This window comes from Saimiri boliviensis, chromosome 14 (assembly GCF_048565385.1).
Source record: "Saimiri boliviensis isolate mSaiBol1 chromosome 14, mSaiBol1.pri, whole genome shotgun sequence".
Classification (NCBI taxonomy): Eukaryota; Metazoa; Chordata; class Mammalia; order Primates; family Cebidae; genus Saimiri; species Saimiri boliviensis.
Window position 1 is genome coordinate 81971295 of NC_133462.1, and position 22777 is coordinate 81994071.

The following is a 22777-nucleotide window of genomic DNA, read 5'->3' on the forward strand; positions in this document are numbered from 1 at the left end:
TGCGGTGAGCCGAGATCGCGCCATTGCACTCCAGCCTGGGTAACGAGAGTGAAACTCCGTCTCAAAAAAAAAAAAAAAAAAAAAAAAAAAAAATTTAACATCTGTTAAATATGAGTGCATGGATATTTGTCATTCTCTCTAATGACAGTATATTTAAAATATTTTATAATGTAAAATGATTAAAAATAATGGTTAGGGAAAACATACAAGCTGCCAAAATCATTGATTTTTTGAGATGGAGTTTCACTCTTGTTGCCCAGGCTACAGTGCAACGGCACGATCTTGGCTCACTGCACCTTCGCCTCCCGGGTTCAAGCGATTCTCCTGCCTCAGCCTCCCAAATAGCTAGGATTACAGGCATGTACCACCATGCCCAACTAATTTTTGTATTTTTAGTAGAGACAGGGTTTCATCATGTTGATCAGGCTGGTCTTGAACTCCTGACCTCAGGTGTTCCGCCTGCCTAAGCCTCCCGAAGTGCTGGGATTACAGGCATGAGCCACCATGCCCAGCCTAAAGTCATTTTTTAAAGTAGACGTATAGGTAATTCCCTCTCTTTTTTAGATTTTTCAGTATTTGGTTACATTGAAAAATGCACAACAGTTAAATTAATGCAACTTAAGACCATGATACCATTAATGAGTACTTAGAGTTGATAAATGAGAAACACCAATCCCATCTGCCCCGTTCTGCTCAGACACACAGAATTGCATCAGAGTACTAGCATCGTATCTTACGGAGCCTCCCGGTGGGGGAGATGATGGGGAAGTCCAGGAGTCTAAGCATGGGAAGAACACAGCAGCATACAGGGGGGTGGGGACCGTAGGGGCTGCCCATGTGTGGGGAGTACTTTCAAGTAGAGCGGGAAGAAACCAGTTGCATGTTATTACAGAGCTGAGCAGTAGGACCTCTGGGTGAATCCTGCAGGAATTGCAATCCGGTCTCCGAGTGAACAACTTGCGATCCCCTGGAGCTGGCTGGCCTGTTTTCTTCTCCAGGACAAGACTGAATGGGAAGTCTATGTGGGAGTCTGAAAAATATGATAGAGCACCCCCCTGACCTGCCACCACCAATCCTTTTCAAAAATATTAAATCTCTTGTGAATGCCGGAATAGCAGCCTAGTGTGATGGTAAAAACCAGGAACTCTGAGCCAGTTAGCCCTGTTGGCATTTGGGCTCTTGCTGCCTGCTGTTTTGGGGGTCTCCGACTGACTTTGTTACTTTCGGTACCTCCTCATCTTTGGAGCCATCACTGCAACCCTGTGTCCCAGGGGGGCACTTAAGTGAGTCCTGTATGCAAAGCAGCCAGAGCCCTGCTTCTTAGTAAGTGCTAAGTTAAGTGTTAGCCTCAGAAAAAAAGAAAGTGGTGATGTTTCACAGACACTAAGGTGTCCTAGCCCAGGCGTTCTTGGGAAACAGGCTCTAAAGAGTCAGGCTGGAACAGCACTGTTCATATCTTGAGGTTCTTTGAAGCATTGTTAATCAGTGATATCATTGACGTGTTTCTTGGAAACTTTCATGCACTTTGTTGACTTAAAATGATACAGGAAAGACTCTCATTTGTTTTTTTGTTTTTTTAATACTTCCCCAAATTGTTTCCAGGAATTCTAAAATTAGGTATTTAATTACGAAATGAAAAAGATTTTGAAGAACAGGGGAAGACTTTGAGAAAAAAAAATAAAGCTTCAAATCATAGAATCTAAAATTTGGAAGCGATGTAATTCACAATTAGTTACTGGCTGGGTGTGATGGTTTGCAGCTGTAATCCTCGCACTTTGTGAGGGCCGAGGTGAGAGGACTGATTGAGCCTGGTAGGTTGAGGCTGCAATGAGCTATGACTGCACTGCTATACTCCAGCCTGCGTGACAGAGCAAGACCCTGTCTCAAAAAAAAAAAAAAAAAGAAAAAAAAAAGAAAAAGAAAAGAAAATTTATTATTATTATTATTAATTATTTTTATCTGGAGCCAAAGTCTCACTCTGTCACCCAGGCTGAAGTGCAGTGGTACAGTCTCAGCTCACTGCAACCTCTGCCTCCTGAGTTCCAGCAATATATTCTCCAGCCTCAGCCTCCCAAGTAGAGCTGGGATTACAGGTGCCTGCCACCACACTCCAATAATTGTTTTTGTATTTTTAGTAGAGGTGGGGTTTCACCATGTTGGCCAGGCTGATCTCAAACTCTGGACCTCAGATGATCCTCCTGCCTTGGCCTCCCTAACTGCTGAGATTACAGGTGTGAGCCACCAGGCTTGGCCTTATTTTAACTCATTTTAATTGTATTTAGTTATTGACAATTATTTATGGAACTGGAAGATACAGGCATCTCTAGTGAGTTTTTAATTAAATATTAAAATAAAAGCATGCTTTAAGAGTAGATGTCAGCTGTTTCTCCACTTTGAGATTTATAGTAATTTCCTTATTTTTTTTTTAAATTATTTTTGAGCTATCCTGTAGTAGTATCTGTTTTTACTTTGTATTGTATTTTTGTGCATTGCTCCTTGAAATACAGCATTTATGATATCCTGTGAGCCTTTGGATTTACAATTAAAGCACATATAATCCTTTTTTGTTGGCTTAAAAGTTTCCAGCTACATCTTTTTTGATGAAGTAAAAAGCACAGTGTACGTGCCATATCTCCCTTTCTCGTTCACTGATTGCTTAAGGTAGGAGGCATCAGACTTGAAATTAATGGTCAGTAACTTGGCTGTGGTCTGTGTTATTCAGTAAGCCGTAGCCTCCGCAGACACTGGGTCCTCCCTAAACTCCTGGCTCCTTATCTCTGTGTGTCTGTTTTTGTGGATTTGGTGCATGCACCTGTCTACGACACCCACACACACAGAGGCATGCCTTCATTAATGATTAACAGCCCCTGCCAGGGATCTGGATTTGCCATTACCAGAGTGGCCTGTGCCAAGCAATTCAACAAATATTACTGCTAAGTAATCTCATCAACTGAAAGAATTTTTTTGTGCTTCATACTTTCTAAGTATTCAAAGGGTTCTAGTACCCCAGTTTTAAAATGTACCTTTGAATGTGTTAAAATTTATTCAGAAGGAAGATTTCTTTTGCTGCTTTCTCTTCAATCTTATCTTTTTCTCTTTTCACATCTTAGGCAAGTGATTTTTTGTTTATTATTCATGAAGTTGTTGCACAGGGATTCGTGATTTAGCTTGGGGCCTGGAATTAAAAATGATTTTTTATTCAATTACTGTCGTAGCGACGCACGACCTAATTGAATTTGCTCTTCTTATCTCTTTCTCATTTAACAATAGCTAATTGGATTTATATCAACACCACTGAAAAGTATCTTAACAAAAAGGTTTAATGAGTTAGAAATTGAAAGTTGATTGGAAATTATCCTCTGCCTCCAAATACACTATAGTAAAAGATCCAATTTGGACAAACTAGTTGAACAAAAGTCACTAGTTAAAAAATGGATTACAGATTTTTTAACATGTAACATTTTCCCCTTTTTTTCAAGTAATAATTTATATGTGACACAATGTAATGAAGAAATATCCATCTGCTCTATAAATAAAATCCAACTGATACATATTAGCTGAAGTGATTTAAATACCATTTGGTCTAAAATAAATCATTTCTCCTGCAGTTTGGCTTGTGAAATTTGTTTTTAAAAATAAATTTAAAGAAAGTTTCAAAATGGAATTTCAGTCCACTTTGGTAGAATTACCATAAATTCAGAATCAGTTTGATCTGAATAAATAAATATCTTTATTATTAGTACTCCCTAGTCTCTTCTTGATATTGTCTCATTTATTTGTGGGATGATGGTCTTCTGTGTTTATTTTCTATATGGTAATTGTACTGATATATAGGCTCGGATTACTCTTTGAGTCCTCCTGTAAAAAGTCTAAGTCATTAGTAGATTTGAATTGCATTCTAGTCTCATGGTTTGGGTCTAGTTTTTTCCAGGAGCCCCAATCTTACTGTGTATTTTCATGGATCAGCATTGTTGAGGTGGGCCTATTTAAAGTGTGGTCTGCTTATTATATAAAGTAGGAAATGTTTGCACAGTACTCATAGCTCTCAAAGCTCACAGCCCAAAGCTCCACCTGAAAAGGCATCTGCAGTTTCGAACAAAGACTGTGGTATTAGGGTATTGTAAGATTAAATTTGTTGGAGCAGTGTAAATAAAAGCTTGCAGATGCCTTGATTTCTATGTGAATGCTTGATTTCTTAGCAGGGTAATTTAGAATAGAAAATAGTTCAGTGCTGCAAGGAATATTATGTCTCTGGTAAAGAACAGAACACATTTTATAGAAATAAAAATGGGGATATAATTTTAAAACTTTGTAGAGTTTTCAGCTTTACTGTTTAATAATTTTTCCTAGTAGGAATAAAAGTATTTTTTTAAAAAATTCATAGATTTTCTGTTTCTCAGAAGTTCAGTACTTCAAAAACCAAAACCAAGAGGAGGCTGGTAAAATTAGTAAAATTAAACTAACTTTAATTAGTATCATAACAGAGGAACTTTTATTAACTAACTCACGAGATCTGTTATAAAGTGATCATTTCCATACATCAGTGGGATCCTGAAAAGTTCTGTGTATACAGAATATATTTTCCTTTGGCTTGTAATTTTAGAGGTGGCTTCATTTTCATTTCCAACAGGCCTTCAACAGACTCCTAACACCTTAGCTTGATTTTCTCCCTTAATCTCTCCACCAGGATATTTTATTCCCTCAGCAAAGTTGTAAATACCCTAAGGAAGTTCTAAGTAGTCTGAACTGCAATCTTGTATGACTGAAATAATGATGCTTTAGTTCATTGAGCTTGAACTTTTGGCTTTATTTTGAAATGGGTCATTCACATCTGCACTTTGCCGTTGTGTGTTAATGCCTATTTTATGTGTCAGGTGAAAGATGAAGAGGGAGAAATGTTAAAAACCAAGTGCAGAAAATTTATGGTGCCTCTTTTAGGATCATAAAACTAACAGAGGAGAATGGCGGTTGTGCAGAGGCTGGGGCTTTCAGTTAAGTGAGTAATGTGCTGGAAAGGTTTCAGCTCAGATTGTCCTGACTGCAAAGACTTCCGTCCCCTGAGGACCCGCGTGTGCAGGGCTTGAGCAGAGGAAGAGGGAATTTCAGCTTCTCCTTGCGCACAGGCGGCCGTGACCGAGGGATTGCCACTGTGGTGTGATAGGCGGGATTCCATTCTTCCTGCCGGGAATGACCCCCGTGGGTGTTGGTCTTTGTCGCAGGAGCTGCGGTCCCGGGAAGAGGAGCTGACCCGGGCGGCGCTCCAGCAGAAGTCTCAGGAGGAGCTGCTGAAGCGGCGGGAGCAGCAGCTGGCGGAGCGCGAGATCGACGTGCTGGAGCGGGAACTTAACATTCTGATATTCCAGCTCAACCAGGAGAAGCCCAAGGTCAAGAAGAGGAAGGGGAAGTTTAAGAGAAGTCGTTTAAAGCTCAAAGATGGACATCGAATCAGTTTACCTTCAGGTATGATCTTGTTTTCGTGTTTTTGAAAGATTTTTGGGTGTCTCCCTTGTCATCAGTTTTCTCTGCTTATCAGAACCGGGAAAGAGACGGGGAAGTCACTTTGCGCCACAGTGACTGAATGAGGATCTTCACTTGCGGGCTTAGATTCACGGTTCTAGTGGAACGGTCTGATGAGATTCCATGTAGGAAACGGTATTAGGAGCACACGAGGATCTCACTCTCAGCGCACTTTCCCATTGATGGATTAACTGACTGACTCCTTTTGAAGTTGAAGCAGAGCCGGGCGCGGTGGCTCACGCCTGTAATCCCAGCACTTTGGGAGGCCAAGGCGGGCGGATCACCTGAGGTCGGGAGTTCGAGACCAGCCTGATCAACATGGAGAAACCCCGTCTCTACTAAAATTACAAAATTAGCTAGGTGGGGTGGCCGTGCCTGTGATACCAGCTACTTGGGAGGCTGAGGCAGGAGAATCGCTTGAACCCCGGAGGCGGAGGTTGCAGTGAGCCAAGATCGTTCCACTGCACTCCAGTGTGGCCACAGAGCAAAACTCTGTCTCAAAAAAAAAAAAAAAAAAGAAAACAAAACAAAACAAAATTGAAGCAGAACCTTTTTTTAGCTGATCGTACTGAACCCACATCACATGGCATTGTGAAGATCCAAAACAACAAAACTGTTCCTATTTCATCATTAAGTTCATTGCTTCCACAAGGATCTCTGATGTCATCTGGTATCTGGGACACTGATATTGTTGTGAGCACTTTCAACAAAATGTATCAAGTACCCTGAAGTACTTTCCCATGGGGGTTAAAATCCTTCAGGCACAAAGATCACCCGGTAAATCTAAAGAAGCTTTTTAAAACATTGTGAAAGCAACGTAAAAGGATTACTAAATCCTTTTAGTAATGTGTTAGGAGAAACGAAAGAGAATAGGAAACGTATCAATCAGTACATATAGATATTGGCTGATAATCAAAATTTATTGATCAGCATAGCAGACATATATTGATTCACTGAATTAAGTTCTTTAATATGAAGTATTCTACTTGATGTAAAAACAAAACAAAACAAAACAAAAAACCTCTATCGTATTTTGTTTTGTGATTCTAGTATCAGAGCAGGATGATGGCAGAACAAGGCAGATTTCACATTTATAGAATGTGTATGAAATATCTGTATGTCTATGTCTATACCTGTCTGTGGGTATATATACTATATATTAGAGTGCTCGAATAGATTCTAGTGTTTTCCTAAGATGTTTGTTAATGGCATGGCAATTTGATTTAAAGTGCAACATGACAGTTTTATGTTGAGTGTGTGCAATTGTCTTATAAAATATGTATCATGAAACACTGGAAGACTTGGAGCATTTAGGTTATTGCAGGTGTCCTCAGTTGATAAGAAAATTGCTAATTGATCAGAAAATTGCTAGTATGATGGCCAGTTGCAGTGGTTCACACCTGTAATCCCAGCACTTTGGGAGGCCGAGGTGGGTGGATTTCCTGAGGTCAGGAGTTCGAAACCAACCTGGCCAATATGGTGAAACCCCCGTCTCTACTAAAAATACAAAAATTAGTTGGGTGTGGTGGCGAGTGCCTGTAATCTCAGCTACTTGGGAGGCAGAGGTGGGAGAATTGCTTGAACCTGGAAGGTGGAGGTTGCAGTGAGCTGAGATTGCACCATTACACTCCAGCCTGGGCAACAAGAATGAAACTCTGTCTCAAAAGAAAAGAAAGAAGGCTGGGCATGGTGGCTCACACCTGTAATCCTAGTATTTTGGGAGGCTGAGGCAAGTGGATTGACTTTAGGAGTTGGAGACCAGCCTGGGCCTCATGGTAAAATCCCATCTCTAATAAAATCTGCGCCCCTAAAAAAAAATTAGCCAGGTATGGTGGTAGGCACCTGTAATCCCAGTTATGTGGGAGGCTGAGGCAGAAGAATCTCTTGAACTCAGGAGACAGAAGTTTTAGTGAGCTGAGATTGTGCCATTACACTCCAACCTGGGCAACAGCGGAGACTCTGTCAAAAAAAAAAAAAAAAAAAAAGAAAAAAAAAACACGCAGGAAAGAAAGAAAAAGAACATTGCTAGTATGAGGTCATCAGATAATTCAGTATGTGTTCTTGATTATTTGGTTTGATGAGGTGAGGATGGACTATGGATTCTTACTTTTACCTTCAACCTCTCTGGGGTTGGAGGTTGGGGGAAGATCTTTTTCCAGGCTCTTTTCTCATGTTTTCTCTTAGCTGGAGTGTTGCTTGCAGGGTTACTGACTGGTCTGTCTTATGTGTCAGTCATTCATAATTAGAGACTGGACTATTTATTTATAATGAGGCTTCTGCCTTCACACATAGATGAAAAAAAACCCAGAGGTGCACTAAATGTGTTTTCTTCTCCATTTCTCAGCTACGTCAGTTTTCTTCTAGCTGTGATTTGATTATGTTATCAAAATTAATGTTTATTTTTTTCCTTGGGAAACTTTAGGGGAGGCAGAAAGCATTAAGAATCTGATGGAAAGGGAAGTAAATTTGGAAGAAAAAATGAGAATTGTTCCAATGATTTTTTACTCTTCAGAGGTAAAATGATTAAATAAAATCTTAGCATTCCTGAGGTTAGATTTTCACTCTTGCTTTTCTTCTCAAATGTTCCTTGGCTAATACCTTGAGTTTATTCAAAGCAGACTGAATATTATTTGACTATTTATACCAGGTTTAAAAAAAATTCCCGGATTGTATTATGCAGCTTTTCTTTTTCTGAGAAGAGAGGGGAAATTTTAGTTACACATTTATTTTCCTTTTTGGTGTTTAATGAAAGATTCCAGTTAAAATATAACCAAGAAATCTACTGTTATAATCCTCACCCATCCTGAAGGAATGAAATTTGGTTTCTGGAATTTTTAACATGACAGTTACCTCTTCTTCCCACAAGATGGCACTACTTTATCATCTTCTATTAATAATACTCGTATTACTATGGAAACTTTAGAATGCGCCAACTCTAAACACACACACATGCACCCATATTTACTTATACAATGTCCTAGACTGGGACAGGTATCCAAAAAGGGAAATGACAATGATAAAAATAATAATTTTTTTTCTTGAAGAGTTCTGCTTAATATAGAAGAGAAAACAAGCATGTATAACTTAAAATCAAGAGAGTTCGTTGCAGTTAATATTTATCTGCTAGAAAGTTCTTTAAGTTAGTATTGTTTAACAGGGGAAAGAATTCTGGACATAGATAATAGGCATAAATTTTATGACTAAGACTTCAAAGAAACAGGCAACAAAAAACAAAAATAGACAATTGGGACTATATTAAACCAAAAAGCTTCTGCACAGCAAAGGAAATAATCAGTAGAGTGAAGAGACAACCTGTAGATTGGGAGAAAATCTACAGATAGAGGAAGGGAATCATGCAGAATATACAAAGAACTCAAATAACTCAACAGCAAAAACACAAATAATTTGATTTTAAATTGGGCAAAGGAACTGACTAGACATTTCTCAAAAGAAGAGATAAAAATGGCCAGCAAGCATATGAAGAAATGCTTAGCATCACTAATTATTAGGGAAATGCTAATGAAAGTCACAGTGAGCTATCTCGCCTTAGTTAGAATGGCTATTATCAAAGAGACGAAAAATAGTAAATGTTGGTGAGGATATGGAGAAAAGGAAACTCTTAGACACATTCTCTTGTAATTTTGTCCTTGAGAATTATGGCTGATCATTTTAAATCTATGGCTATTTATAGCTAGTGGGAATGTAAATTAGTACACCCGTTGTGGAAAACCATATGGAGGTCTCTCAAAATAAAATAAAATAAAATAAAATAAACAACTAAAAATAGAACTACTGTATGATCCAGGAATTCCACTACCGGACATTTACTCAAAGGAAAAGAAATCTGTATATCTGATTTCTTTAAGAGATATCTGCAATCCCATGTTTATGGCAGCACTGTTCACCATGGTGAAGGTAAGGAATCAACCTAAGCATCCATCAATGGATGAATGAATTAAGAAAATGTGGTGAGTTTACCTGATGGAATACTATTCAGCCATTTAAAAAAGAATTAAATTCTATCTTTTGTGGCAACATGGATGAGCCTGGAGGACATTATGTTAAGTGAAATAAGTCAGACACAAGAAAATAAATACTGCATGTTCTCACGTATATGCGGGAGCGAAAAAAAAATGGAGCCCATGGAAGTAGAGAGAATTGCCGTTATTAGGCTGGGAAGGGCTTGAGGGGAGCGGAGGTTGGAGAGAGGTTAGTTAATGGATACCAAATTACAGCTAGATAGGAGGAATGAGTTCTGGTATTCTGCAACATATTCTGTAAGGTGAATATGGTTAACTATGTAATTTATTGTATATTTTCAAAAAGCCAGAAGAGAGGATATTGAATGTTCATAACACAAAGAAATGATCAAAACCCAAAGTGATACATATGCTAATTACCCTGACTTCATCATTATATATGGTAAACAAGTACCAGAGCATTACTCTGTACCCCATAAATGTGTATAATTGTTACGGGTTGACACAAAAAGAGAAACAAATTCTAATACTGTTAAATGGTACACTGTTCAGGGACAAACTTCTGGTAAGTGGTAGATGGAACGTGACGCTGTCCTTTCATGGAGTTTTTACCAACTTCTTGAACCCCTTTGGCAGGATTTTTTCCTATGCATAACAAGCAATCCTCTGAAACATATTCAAGAGTCCTCCAAGCTGACCCTTAATATTTGTGCCTGCAGATCTTACAAAAATTTGCCTTATAATTTTGTCCTCGAGAATTATTGCTGATTGTTTTAAATCTTATGGGTATGTAACTATGTGATTTTTTTCCTCCTGGAATTTCTTCATGGCTGGCTACAAATAAGGAAGATAAATGCTTACAAAGTAAGAAAGTAGTAATCTAGGATCAACATTTTATTAACTATACTTTGTGATTATGTAGTATTTTTCTTGGAATCTGCAAGAGAAAAAAGTATGGTCATAGTGGATATTTTTATGTTGTGAATACATCTATATTGATTGGTCCTTCTGTTTATGTTTATTTCTAACTGAAGTTGTGTTTTTCGGACACATTAATATAAGACAAAGGCTTTAAAGCCTTCAAAAGTTGGTATGTCGCTAAAGCAGTGGCATTCTCACTTTGACTGCTTCAGAAGTGCCCAAAGCCTGCAAAAACCATCTACCTCACAGGTATGCAAGTGAGTAAAAGGGTGGGTGGAAGAGAGCATATAACCTCACCTGGTTTCTTTAGAGAATACACTGCTTTTCATCTGCAAATGGAAGCCTCCCACTGAGGCAGTATTAGCTTTGTTAGTGAAATGTTCCTATTGCCAGCAAAAATACTAGGATAGGTTTTACTCAAAAGCCTGTGATTGAACTATAGCTGCCAAGACCTGGCATCTTGAGAACCACAATTCTAGTGAGTACAGAAAAAATCTGAGCACAGGCCACGGGCATTTTAACGGTTCAGCTTTAGTTTTCCTAAATGTTTAGCTGGCACAGACTCAACCTTTCCTTGCTTCAAAGGGACAAGGATGTTGATGATAAAGAATATTTTCTTTCTATTTGCAACATAAAGGGTGCTTGTCCTGTTTTTTTGTTTGTTTGTTTGTTTGTTTGTTTGTTTTGAGATGGAGTTTCGCTCTTGTTACCCAGGCTGGAGTGCAATGGCAAGATCTCGGCTCACCGCAACCTCCACCTCCTGGGTTCAGGCAATTCTCCTGCCTCAGCTTCCTGAGTAGCTGGGATTACAGGCACACGCCACCATGCCCAGCTAATTTTTTGTATTTTTAGTAGAGACGGGGTTTCACCATGTTGACCAGGATGGTCTTGATCTCTTGACCTCGTGATCCACCCGCCTCAGCCTCCCAAAGTGCTGGGATTACAGGCGTGAGCCACCGTGCCCGGCTTGTTTTTTTTTTTTTTAATTGTACTTTAGGTTCTGGGGTACATGTGCAGATCATGCAGGATTGCTTCATAAGTACACACATGGCAAGATGGTTTGCTGCCTTCATCCCCCCATCACCTATATCTGGTATTTCCCCTCATTATCCCTCCCCACCCTCCCTACCCCTGCTGTCCCTCCCCTAGCCCCCCACCCCCACTGACCACAGTGTGTGATGCTCCCCTCCCGGTGTCCACCTGTTCTAATTGTTCAACACCCACCTGTTGTTGAGTCATAACATATGGTGTTTGGTTTTCTGTTCTTGCGTCAGTTTGCTGAGAATGATGGTTTCCAGATTCATCCATGTCCCTATGAAGGACACAAACTCATCATTTTTTATGGCTGTGTAGTATTCCCTGGTGTATATGTGCCACATTTTCTTTATCCAGTCTATCGACGATAGACATTTGGGTTTGTTGCAGATCTTTGCTATTGTAAAGAGTGCCACAATGAACGTATGTATGCATGTGTCTTTATAATAGAACAATTTATAATTCTTTGGGTATATACCCAGTAATGGGATTGCTGGGTCAAATGGTATTTCTATTTCTGTATGTGGGTGTTTTCAGAAGCTCAGAAGCACTCTGAATCTTAGGTGTTGTTAAAATGCAGCCTTGTATCTTTGCTGCTCACCCATGGCTTTACATGTGTTCCATGTTGGTTTCTGAACTTAGTATTTCCTGCCCCAGCATTGGTCCCAAATAACTTGTCAAGCAAATCCTGTGGCTTGGTTCTTGGCTTGTCTTCTGCTATTGACAGGAGGGCTCCTCTTGCCGAAAGAGTTCTCAGAGTATTTGTTTCTATCGTGTTATAACAATCGGGTGGCCAGCTATAACAATCGGGTGGCCAGCTGAACATTTACAATGAACATTTACAATGTTCATTGTAAATGAACATTTACAATGACTTTAGTCCAAAATAAAGTGTTTTCTTTCTATGACTAAGAATACTTCTTCCTTTGACCACCTCCTTCCTCTAATAATCACCACCACCTCGTCTAGTCAGTTCTTTACTCAGCTGCTGTGCCCTGGCCAAGTCTTTCAAAGGGTATAACTTGGGGCCAGGTGCAATGATGACTCATGCCTGGCATCCCAGCACTTTGGAAGGCCAAGGCAGGTGGATTGCTTGAGCCCAGGAGTTTAAGACCAGACTGGGAAACATGGGGAAACCCCATTTTTACAAAAATCAGCTGGGCATGGTGGTGCATGCCTGTAGTCCCAGCTACTCAGGAGGCTGAGGTAGGAAAATTGCTTAAGCCAATTTTCACTGGGGAGGTCCAGGCTGCAGTGGGCTGAGATTGCACCACTGCACTCCATCCAGGGCAGCAGAGTGAAATCTTGTCTTTAAAAAAAAGTATGACTCAGCAAATGGAGGAGCCTTCCAATTGGTCTTTCCTTTCAGTTCAGTTTGTCTTCCAAATCTCCTCCATCCTCCTGTGTATTACTCAGCAACTCACTTTCAAGCACCAGCCTGATCCTGTAGATGAACCTTGTATGACTTTCTCTGTCAACAAACGCTTCAGGATCTGCTGTGTGGGTGATGTTAAAATATATATGCAGTCTCCACACTTATGTTTTCCACAGAGAAAATATTCATTCAGCAAAGTTTTCTGAGCACCTGTTATGTGCAAGGCACTGTGCCAGTCTGAGGCCATGGAGGCTGTCGTGGTCTCTGCCCATGGAGCACTTATCTTATATCGAGGGAGGGAGCAGAACTTAAGCTAATAATTAAATACTTGTTTGCTGTCTGTAATCCTTAACTGCTGTGAGGGAAAAGTCACATGACAGTGATTAGTGCAGAGATGTAACCTGGTCTAAGGTGATCATAAAAGGCTTCCTAAAGGAGTTCAAAACCAGCCTGGACAACATGGTGAAACCCCATCTATAGTAAAATACAAGAAAAAAAATCAGCCAGGCGTGTCAACGTGCACCTGTAATCCCAAATACTCAGGAGGCTGAGGCAGGAGAATTGCTTGAACCCAGGAGGCTGAGGTTGCAGTGAGCCGAGATCATGCCACTGCACTTCAGCCTGGGTGCAATAAATCATGCAGGAATTTACCAAATACGGAAGAGGAAGGAAGAGAATAGGCTGAGAGCACATGCGGAGGAAACTTGGTTTCTTCCAGGAATTAAAAAAAATCCAGTGTGGTTTGAATGGGGCTCAGCACACTATGCCCTATGGGCCCAATCCTGCCTCTACCTGTTTTTTGCAGCTATGAGCTCAGAATGGTTTTTACACTTTTAAATGCTTGAAAAAAATCAAAGAGGAAGAAGACTATTTCATTGTACCTGGCATGATATGAAACTGATATGAAATTTCAATATCCACAAAGATCGCTTTACTGGGACACAGTCATCTGTGTATTGTCCCTGGCTGCTTTCTCGCACATCAGCGGAGTCAGGCAGTTGTTACAGAGACTGTGCTACTCACAGAGCCTAAAATGGGGCATTTTGCAGAACAAGTGTGCTGACCTCTCTTTTAGCTCATGACAAGTGATAGGAGAATGGGGCAAGATGAGGCTGGAGCAGAAAGAACTCAGACTCAGATTTGCAGGGACTTACAGAATGTGTTACAATTTTAACCTGTAACTTAAGAATCATAAGAGGCCTTGGAAGGATTTTAAGCAGAGGAATGACGTGTCAGTCAGGCATATGAAAATGCATCTGACTGCTGTGAAGTGGACTTGGGAGGCCAAATGTGGATACAGGAAGACAGACACAAGGCATTGTAGCAGGCTTGTAGCAGGCTAGGTATGACATGGCGATGACCGTGTAGATGGAGAGAACAAAAGGAAGAAAATGAACATTTATTGAACATTTATTATGTCCCAAGCCCTGTGGTAAATACTTTTTATACTTCTTTGCACTGATTTTTTCACAGCACTCCTATGAAATAGGAATAATTGGTTCTATTCCATTTTTGTCGGTGAAGATACTAAGACTTCAAGATTTTAAGTTACTTTCTCAAAAATTCATATGGCTATGGTAGAACTGGGATTCAGATCCAAGTTTACTAACTCCAGTACCTGGAATATAAATTTCTCTACTACAAGACATATATATAGCACAGAATTTACCTGACATTTTGCAGTTGGTGAACATGTAGATCAAGGAAAAGACAGTATCAAGACAAATATTCAGATTTCTAGTATGAATAATTGGGTAGCTGTCTTTGCCTACCAACTTCCAAATCCTCTTAATCTCAAATAGCAGTTCATTCATTAAAGTTCTTTAAAGTATAACTTCCAAAAAGGTAAGTTATAGTTCTCTTGCAAATATGAAATGAACATATATCAAAGATTTTTTTTTTTTTTTTTTTTTTTGAGACGGAGTTTCGCTCTTGTTACCCAGGCTGGAGTGCAATGGCGCTATCTCGGCTCATGGCAATCTCCACCTCCTGGGCTCAGGCAATTCTCCTGCCTCAGCCTCCTAAGTAGCTGGGATTACAGGCACGCGCCACCACGCCCAGCTAGTTTTTTGTATTTTTAGTAGAGACAGGGTTTCACCATGTTGACCAGGATGGTCTCGATCTCTTGACCTCGTGATCCACCCGCCTTGGCCTCCCAAAGTGCTGGGATTACAGGCTTGAGCCACCGCGCCCGGCTCAAAGATTTTTTATTAAACTCATTCATCATTGAGGAACTAGATAAAACCAGTTCGAATGAGAAGTCGAGGAGTGAGATATTTATGGGCAAATGAATAAAGGAATGTTGGATTAGATTGCTGGGTTAAATGAAAACCTTGTTGATCTCTAATATGGCAATAAACCACAACCTTTGTGATTGTCTTTTTCTCCAGACAGAAGTTATTTGCATCATCACCAGACAAAATCTGCAAGTTAACCTCTGCTTTTGTCTAGTTATAAAAATAACTCAGTCAGTAAAAAAGCAATCAGTCAAAGGTTAAGCTCAGCTCTGCCCTAACAGAATATCCAGTAATGTCTTTTACCTCCTCCCAAGTTGTTAATGATTTTCCTGACAGTTTATGAAGTTTTCCCAGACACACCCCTCTTTCCTCTGGTAATATTGCTTTCTCTTAAGTATATACCTATAGATCTTGGTGTATCTCTACCATCTTACAGCTAGATAATAAGAGCCAGCATTTGTAGAATGCCTAAAAGACAAAATACTTTTAATTTACGTTTTCTGTGTTATTCACCACCGCAACAACCATGTGAGATATTGTTGTTCACTTTAGCAGGTGATGAAACAGGCTCAGAGCGGTTCCTTACTGGTTTGAGGTCCATAGTTATGTTATGAGAACCAGAACTCGTTTAAATCCAGGGCCATTTTATTTATTATTTATTTTTTTTATTCATTTATTTGTTTGAGACAGCCTCTCCCTGTGTCGCCCAGACTGGAGTGCAGTGGCGTGATCTCAGCTCACTGCAACCTCCGCTTCCCAGGTTCAAGCAATTTTCTTGCCTCAGCTGCCCAAGTAGTTGGGATTACAGTTGTGTGCCACCACACCCAGCTAATTTTTGTGTTTGTAGTAGAGACGAGATTTTGCCGAGTTGGCCAGACTGGTCTTGAACTCCTAACTACAGTGATCTGCTCGCCTCAGCCTCACGAAGTGTTAGGATTTCAGGGGTGAGCCACCGCATCCAGCCTCAATTTTAGTTTTAACTATCTTAGACCAAATGTAGATGACTCTTTCTTCCCAGATTATAAATTCTTCAGTGATTCAATGCTTTCATATTTTCTATTTTCCTGTATGTGTGTGTGTGCATGTGTGTGTATGTGTGTGTACACGCGCATGTGTGTCACTATGCCCAACATATAAGTGCTGAATCATTATCTATTGACTTGAATCCCAAGAAGTAAGAAACCAAAATTAGAAATCTATTCTGAAATACACTTTGCAGGTAGGGTCTGACAATTTTTGCTTTTATTGCTGTGTGCTAAAGACACGGCTATGAAGATAACTGAAAAACAGGAAATATCAGTTCTCTCTTTTTTGCATCCAACAGATTTCCAGCACAAGATAACCGTGCAGGCCTCTCCCAACTTGGACAAACGGCGGAGTCTGAACAGCAGCAGTTTGAGTCCTCCGAGCAGCCCCACAATGATGCCCAGACTCCGAGCCATACAGTGTGAGCTCTCTGCACGGCCACGGGGGCCTCTGTGTTGACTTCTCTCCTTTCACTTGACTTAGATTCAAGTTGAGCAGATGTGTTTTCATAGCAGGTTGTGAATGAGCATGGGACATGTCGTAGGTGCCACAACGATTTCAGAAACACAACTTCAGCTTAGGTTCCTTTGCCCAGTTTTCTTGTACTCACAACAAATGAATTTTAGATTCTGTGCTGTTGTCGATGCAGCCTGGCCCCGGAGTAGAAAGTGACACAACATCTTGAGACATTTTGTCAAACACTTGCATGCAAAGTGAGCATAACCTAATTATATCGTCAGCCATTTGTGTCAGGATACTTTGAAAAAAAGGAAATCAGGAATTCAGGATTACTTCCATTTCTTTCATTGTTTTGTGAGGGGAAGAAATTTTTGCTTTTCAGGATTTAACCTTAATTCACTTTAGGTTTGATCAACCTAATACTTAAAAACTCCTTGTAGTATTTTGGTTTTAGAACAAGCATTCATTCTGGAGGAGAGCGTGCAGACAGCTGATTTGCCTGGCACCTTTGCATTGTGAGAGTTTCAGTTAGGCTATGAATCAGAGTTTAGTGGATGAAATAAAATTACTAATTTTTTTCAAAGCGGAGTCCAAATAAACTCCTGAAAGTAGGCTAAGCAGAAGAATGTGATTAATGTGGATGTCTGTAAGTAATGTGGTAATTAGCCTAAGTCTGTGTTAAACCATTCATTTAGACCCTCTCTTTTCTCCACCACACTTAATTCCCTGCTGTTTACCCATCCTTATTTGGAGGAAAAAAAAAATCCAAAAGAAAATTTTGTCTAATGAAGCTTGCATAGAATCTCATTTTTCCCACCTCTTTTGATAATGAAAACCTTGGCACTAGCAGAGATTTCTTTTGCAAGTTCCCAGACACCAGGATCCCCGCAGAGAAACGGTATCTAAATGAGGCTGTAGTCTTAGAACTTAAAGGACTGTCATTTATTATTATAACTGTTTTTCTGAGAATGCATTTTGCATAAAGCCATATCTCAAACCTTGCCTTTGCCTAGGCAGAGTAAAGGCCTAATTAAAGGAGGGAGAAAGGGCTCCTGGGCTGGTCTCCCAGCTCCGTGAAGGGACAAGCAGATGGGACACCGTGCCACCCCCACTTTTGCCCAGCCACTCCTCTACCCTCTTTCTTCTGTCTTCACCTTCTGCCCTGGGGAAAACCACTTCACAGAAGTCAGGAAGTGGTACTGGGCAGGCCTGACTGGGCCCAAGATGCGTTCCAGTGAAAGCAAATACCTTGAGATTTCAAATGAATTCCAACCCTCTAGAGTGGAGATGCAACCAGCTTAGGGAGGCGCATCCTTGGCGCTCCTTCTCAGAAGTAGCATGGTGGAAAGGTTCTAGTCCAGACATTCCACACGGGACCAGCTTTGTGTATAGCAGCTGTTGGCTCAAGCTCTCCAGCCTCGATGTTGCCTAACTCCATTGTGACCCTGGGTGCTCCAAAGACTCCTCATGTCTTCACGTCTGTGCACAGCCCCATTCAAATCTGAAAACAGCCTCATTGAGTGGATACTTTTATGATCCCCAAATGAGGCACAGAGAAGTTACCATTAACCTGACCCAAGTTGGCAGCTACTAAGTGGTGAAGCTGGATTCAGACACATCTTCTGAATGTAGATTTCACCATCCATTGCTGGCCTTTTAGTACAGGAAAAGTTCAATAAATATGGAGACAAAAGAGAAACCAGAGGAGCAAATCAAGAGAGGAAGGGAAGTAGGAACGGGGAGGAAGGAGAGGCAACTAAAGCGGAGAGTGTAGACAGCTCTGGGAGGGTAGATCGGTCAGTCAGTCATGTAGCTGGGATAAACTCGGGTCTAATAACCCCCACCAAAAGCTTTTCCTGCTCTGCTGCCCTTAAATGAAAACTGCTGATCCACTTAGCTCTCATTCTACTGTAAAACTCTTCTAATAAAAATAATAAACAGCTGATTCAAGATTGTTACACATACACATGTACATTTAGGCATGTATCCACATTTACATGCACAGACGTGTATATACACACATATATGTGTATTTTAAAATTTGGGAAATATTGACACAAACATCATCCACCATGTGTCCAATTTTACAAAATGATATAAAGGAGTTAAATTTCCCTCTACATAGCAATCCTCTCCATCAAATTGAAATACTTTAGTAAGTTTGGTATCTGTGTTTAGTAACTTATCCTCTGTGTATGTATGTGTGTATATACAGGTACACATAAACACAATTTTTAATGAAAATGTATTATGTGTAATATTAAATATAAACATTATATATTATTATCTGTACCTCATTTTTGTTATGGTCACAGAGTATTCCACTGTATATCATAATATTTCAAATTGTTTTTAGAACATCTAGTATGCCTCAGATATTTTTCCCATAAATGTGTAGTAATAACAGTAATTTTCCCCAGTGATTTCTGAATCACTTTCTTTTTTTTTCTTTTAAGACAGAGTCTGGCACTGTCGCCCAGGCTGGAGTACAGTGGCATGATCTTGGCTCACTGCAACCTCTGCTGTTTGGTTTCAAGTGATCCTTGTGCCTCAGCCTCCCTAGTAGCTGGGATTACAGGTGCCCGCTACCACGCCCAGCTAATTTTTTGCATTTTTAGTAGAAACGGGGTTTCACCACATTGGCCAGGCTGGTCTTGGACTCCTGACCTTGTGATTCACCTGCTTCAGCCTCCCAAAGTGCTGGAGTTACAGGCATGAGCCACTGTGCCTGGCTCCAAATCATTTTTAAGCGCAGTTAAATTAGAAGGATAGCATGTTAGTGTTTAGCAAAACGTGGATATTAAACATGAATATACATCATCCTGTGAGGTAGTGAAAAAAGCAAGACATGGAAAACTGTTAAATATTTTCAAGTTTTAAAAGGCACCTGTAACCAAAGTGTCATGACTGTGCAAAATTGTGATGACCAATAAATAAATAATAGAAATAAATTGTGATGACTAATGAAAAATCAGTTGAAATTAAAATTTAAAAATATATGATGTTTATGCCTCTAGTTTAAAACTTTAACTGATTTGGTTAAAAAATTAGAGTACTAAGTTCATTTTAAGTTATGTGTTTAGTTTGGCATTTTCCACACCAATTACAAGAAAATCCTAATTGTTGCAAAATGCTAAATAAATAGATTAAAAATGTATTCGAATCTTTGCTGCTAATTTACCTCGAATGTATATCTTTTCTGTTAACTTACTCCACTTTTCTTGATGTTTTTATGATCAGAGAAAGAAACTTACCAGAGATTGGGTAAAATAAATAATTTCCTCATTGTTTTCATGTTTTGAGTAAGGCAGTTTCACAACTGATCTGATTCATTTAGCTTTTGGTAATAAGCCAATACGATGTATTAGGATTGTTGTGGTTAATACGGTTAACGATGCTCTGTTTAGTGACTTCAGATGAAAGCAATAGAACTTGGGGAAGGAACGCAGTCTTTCGACAAGAAGAATTTGAGGTTGTAAAAAGGAATTTTAAGAAAAAAGGTTGTACCTGGGGACCAAATTCCATTCAAATGAAAGAAAGAGCCGATTGCAAAGAAAGGTGGGTGTGTGGTGTCTGGTGGTATTCATTGCATGATGTGACAAATCTATTCCTATGTTAATATCACATGAGCCAGACTTAACTTTCAAGAAACAGATGAATTAATACAGAGATTTCTGAATATCAACTTAATTTTCTAGGATGAATTTATCATGCTAAATTAACGATTGTTTAGTTAAGCAGTTAGAAAATTTCTCTGAGATTTTTCCAGTCTCATTTTTAGGTTTTATTTGTATTTTGTCAGCTGTTCAAACCTGAGTACAAGGCTGGGCATGGTGGCTCATGCCTGATATCCCAGCACTTTGGGAGGCCGAGGTGGGTGGATCACAAGGTCAGGAGATCAAGACAATCCTGGCCAACACAGTGAAACCCTGTCTCTACTAAAAATACAGAAATTAGCTGGGCCTGGTGGGGTGCACCTGTAGTCCCAGCTACTCGGGAGGCTGAGATAGGAGAATTGCTTGAACTAGGAGGTGGAGGCTGCCGTGAACTGAAATTGTGCCACTGCACTCCAGCCTGGCAACAGAGCGAGATTCCATTTGGAAAAAAAAAAAAAAAAAAAAAAAAAAGGAAGAAAGTAAAAAGAAAAAAACAACAGTACAAATGTGTTCTAAGACCTTAAAAATATTGTTGGCCTGTATTCAAAACCTAATTGGTGTGTTGTGTGCTTCTATCTTATGAAAAGAAACATTTTTCTCTTACAGGATAAGACCTCTATCTGATGGCAACAGTCCTTGGTCGACTATCTTAATAAAAAATCAGAAAACCATGCCCTTGGCTTCATTGTTTGTGGACCAGCCAGGTAAATGTGTTTCAGAAGGTAGGATTGGTTTGAGTTGTCCTTAGCATCTGATTGCACTGAAGCTTTGCTTTTAATAGTCTTACATGGTCATTAAAATAGCAGAGGGGAGATTAGCAAGTAATAAATAGCATTTCTTAAGATCAGAAGTTATTTTCTGTCAAGTCTTTATGGCAAGAAGTAATTAGGCTTCACATGTTTTGGGGGGATTTGTAACTCCTCTTCCTTACCAGAAAAATTGCTATCATAATTAATTATGTAAAACCATGTTAATTTAGTATAGGAAACATTAGATGTAAAAATATAGACCCCCCCACTCCCCCACCGAAAGTTCTGCTGAGATTAAGGGATATGGCTTCTGGCTATATTGCCACCCGTTGACTTGATGAAATCTGATGAAGCAGGTTAACCATGAAAAGCTTACAAAAACTAGCCACTGTGTGGTGGTGTATGTCTATAGTCCCAGCTACTCAGGAGGCTGAGGCAGGAGAATTACTTGCACCTGGGAGCCGGAGGGGCAGTGAGCCAAGATTGCACCACTGTACTCCAGCCTGAGTGATAGAGTGAATGAGACTCCATCTCTAAGTAAATAAATAAATAAGAAAACCTACTGCTTGGAGAGTTTTACATTGGAATGCCTATTTAATTTAAATGAATAATAATGAGTTACTTTCAATATTCAATATTTACATTCAGTTTTCAGTATTAAAAGATTGAAGAGATGGAAATCATTGAGAAATTTCAAGCACAGTTACGAACAAAATAAAATCGGTCTTTATGCCTGACCATTTAGGCAGCCTCTTTGGTACTTTGATCAAATTAAAGATGCTTTAGCAAGACACAATGTAAATTTCTTGAATTTGTTATCAGTACTGTGCTCAATTTCACAGGCACCTTTGCACTCACTACCTGGATTCAGCTTCTCCTTCTGAAGGTTCTCCTTTATGAAAGAAGAGGGAGCTTGGGTCAGCAACATCAGGGAGTGGAAGGAGTAGGAATGGAGGAAAAAGAGGGCACCCAAACAGAAGTCACCATAGGGAAGAGCACAGGGTTTTTTGGAAAAGAAAGCTGGTACCCCAAATTGTCTAGATCAGCAGTCCCCAACCTTTATGGCACCAGAGAACAGTTTCACAGATGACAGTTTTTCCATGGACCAGTGTGGTCGGGATGGTTTCAGGATGATTTAATCACATTACATTTATTGTGCACTTTATTTCTATAATCATTACACTGTAATATATAATGAAATAATTCTACAACTCATCATAATGTAGGATCAGTGGGAGCCCTGAGCTTGTTTTCCTGCAACTAGATGGTCCCATCTGGGGGTGATGGGATACAGCGACAGATCATCAGACGTTAGATTCTCATAAGGAGCACACGACCTAGGTCCTTTGTATGTGCAGTTCACAGTACGGTTCGGTGCTCCTATGAGAATCTAATGCCGCCGCTGATCGGACAGGAGGCGGAGCTCAGGTGGTAATATGAGCAATGGGCATTGGTTGTAAATACAAATGAAGCTTCACTCACTCACCTGCCGCTCACCTCCTGCTGTGCAGTCTGGTTCATAATAGGCCACCGTGTTAGTCCATGGCCTGGGGTTTAGGAATCCCTGATCTAGATCATCAAGCATGTTTAGTATACTAGGATGTAATGCTGGAAAAAAACTAGAGATGTTATTTGGAAAGCAGATTAATGAGTTCGTTGTTTAATTATGCACTGTTAAGCACATATGTAATAAGATTATTAGCTTCCTTTTAATCAAGTATAATTTGTAGCCTTTGGGATTCTGTAACATCTTTGGAGAATCTTCTATTTTAATGATCCCCAAACTTTAGTAAAGGCTTGCTGAAACAGACTGCTGGACTCC

General features: G+C 39.9%; 1 protein-coding gene across 4 annotated transcripts in view; it reads left to right on the forward strand.

Annotated features, from left to right (window-relative positions):
- MAP3K21 (mitogen-activated protein kinase kinase kinase 21) overlaps positions 1–22777 on the forward strand; it is a 62059-nt gene that overhangs the window by 31417 nt on the left and 7865 nt on the right. For 3 of the 4 annotated variants that reach the window (XR_746554.3, XM_074385332.1, XM_010351534.3), the window contains exons 5-8: positions 5220–5460; positions 16390–16512; positions 19958–20108; positions 20813–20928. Coding sequence is in view for 3 of the 4 variants with exons in the window: in XM_074385332.1 (XP_074241433.1) it covers positions 5220–5460; positions 16390–16512; positions 19958–20108; positions 20813–20928 (631 nt within the window). In the remaining variant the exon portion in view is untranslated. The remainder of the gene's footprint in view (positions 1–5219; positions 5461–16389; positions 16513–19957; positions 20109–20812; positions 20929–22777) is intronic. The other variant, XM_003940801.4, reaches the window with a different exon arrangement.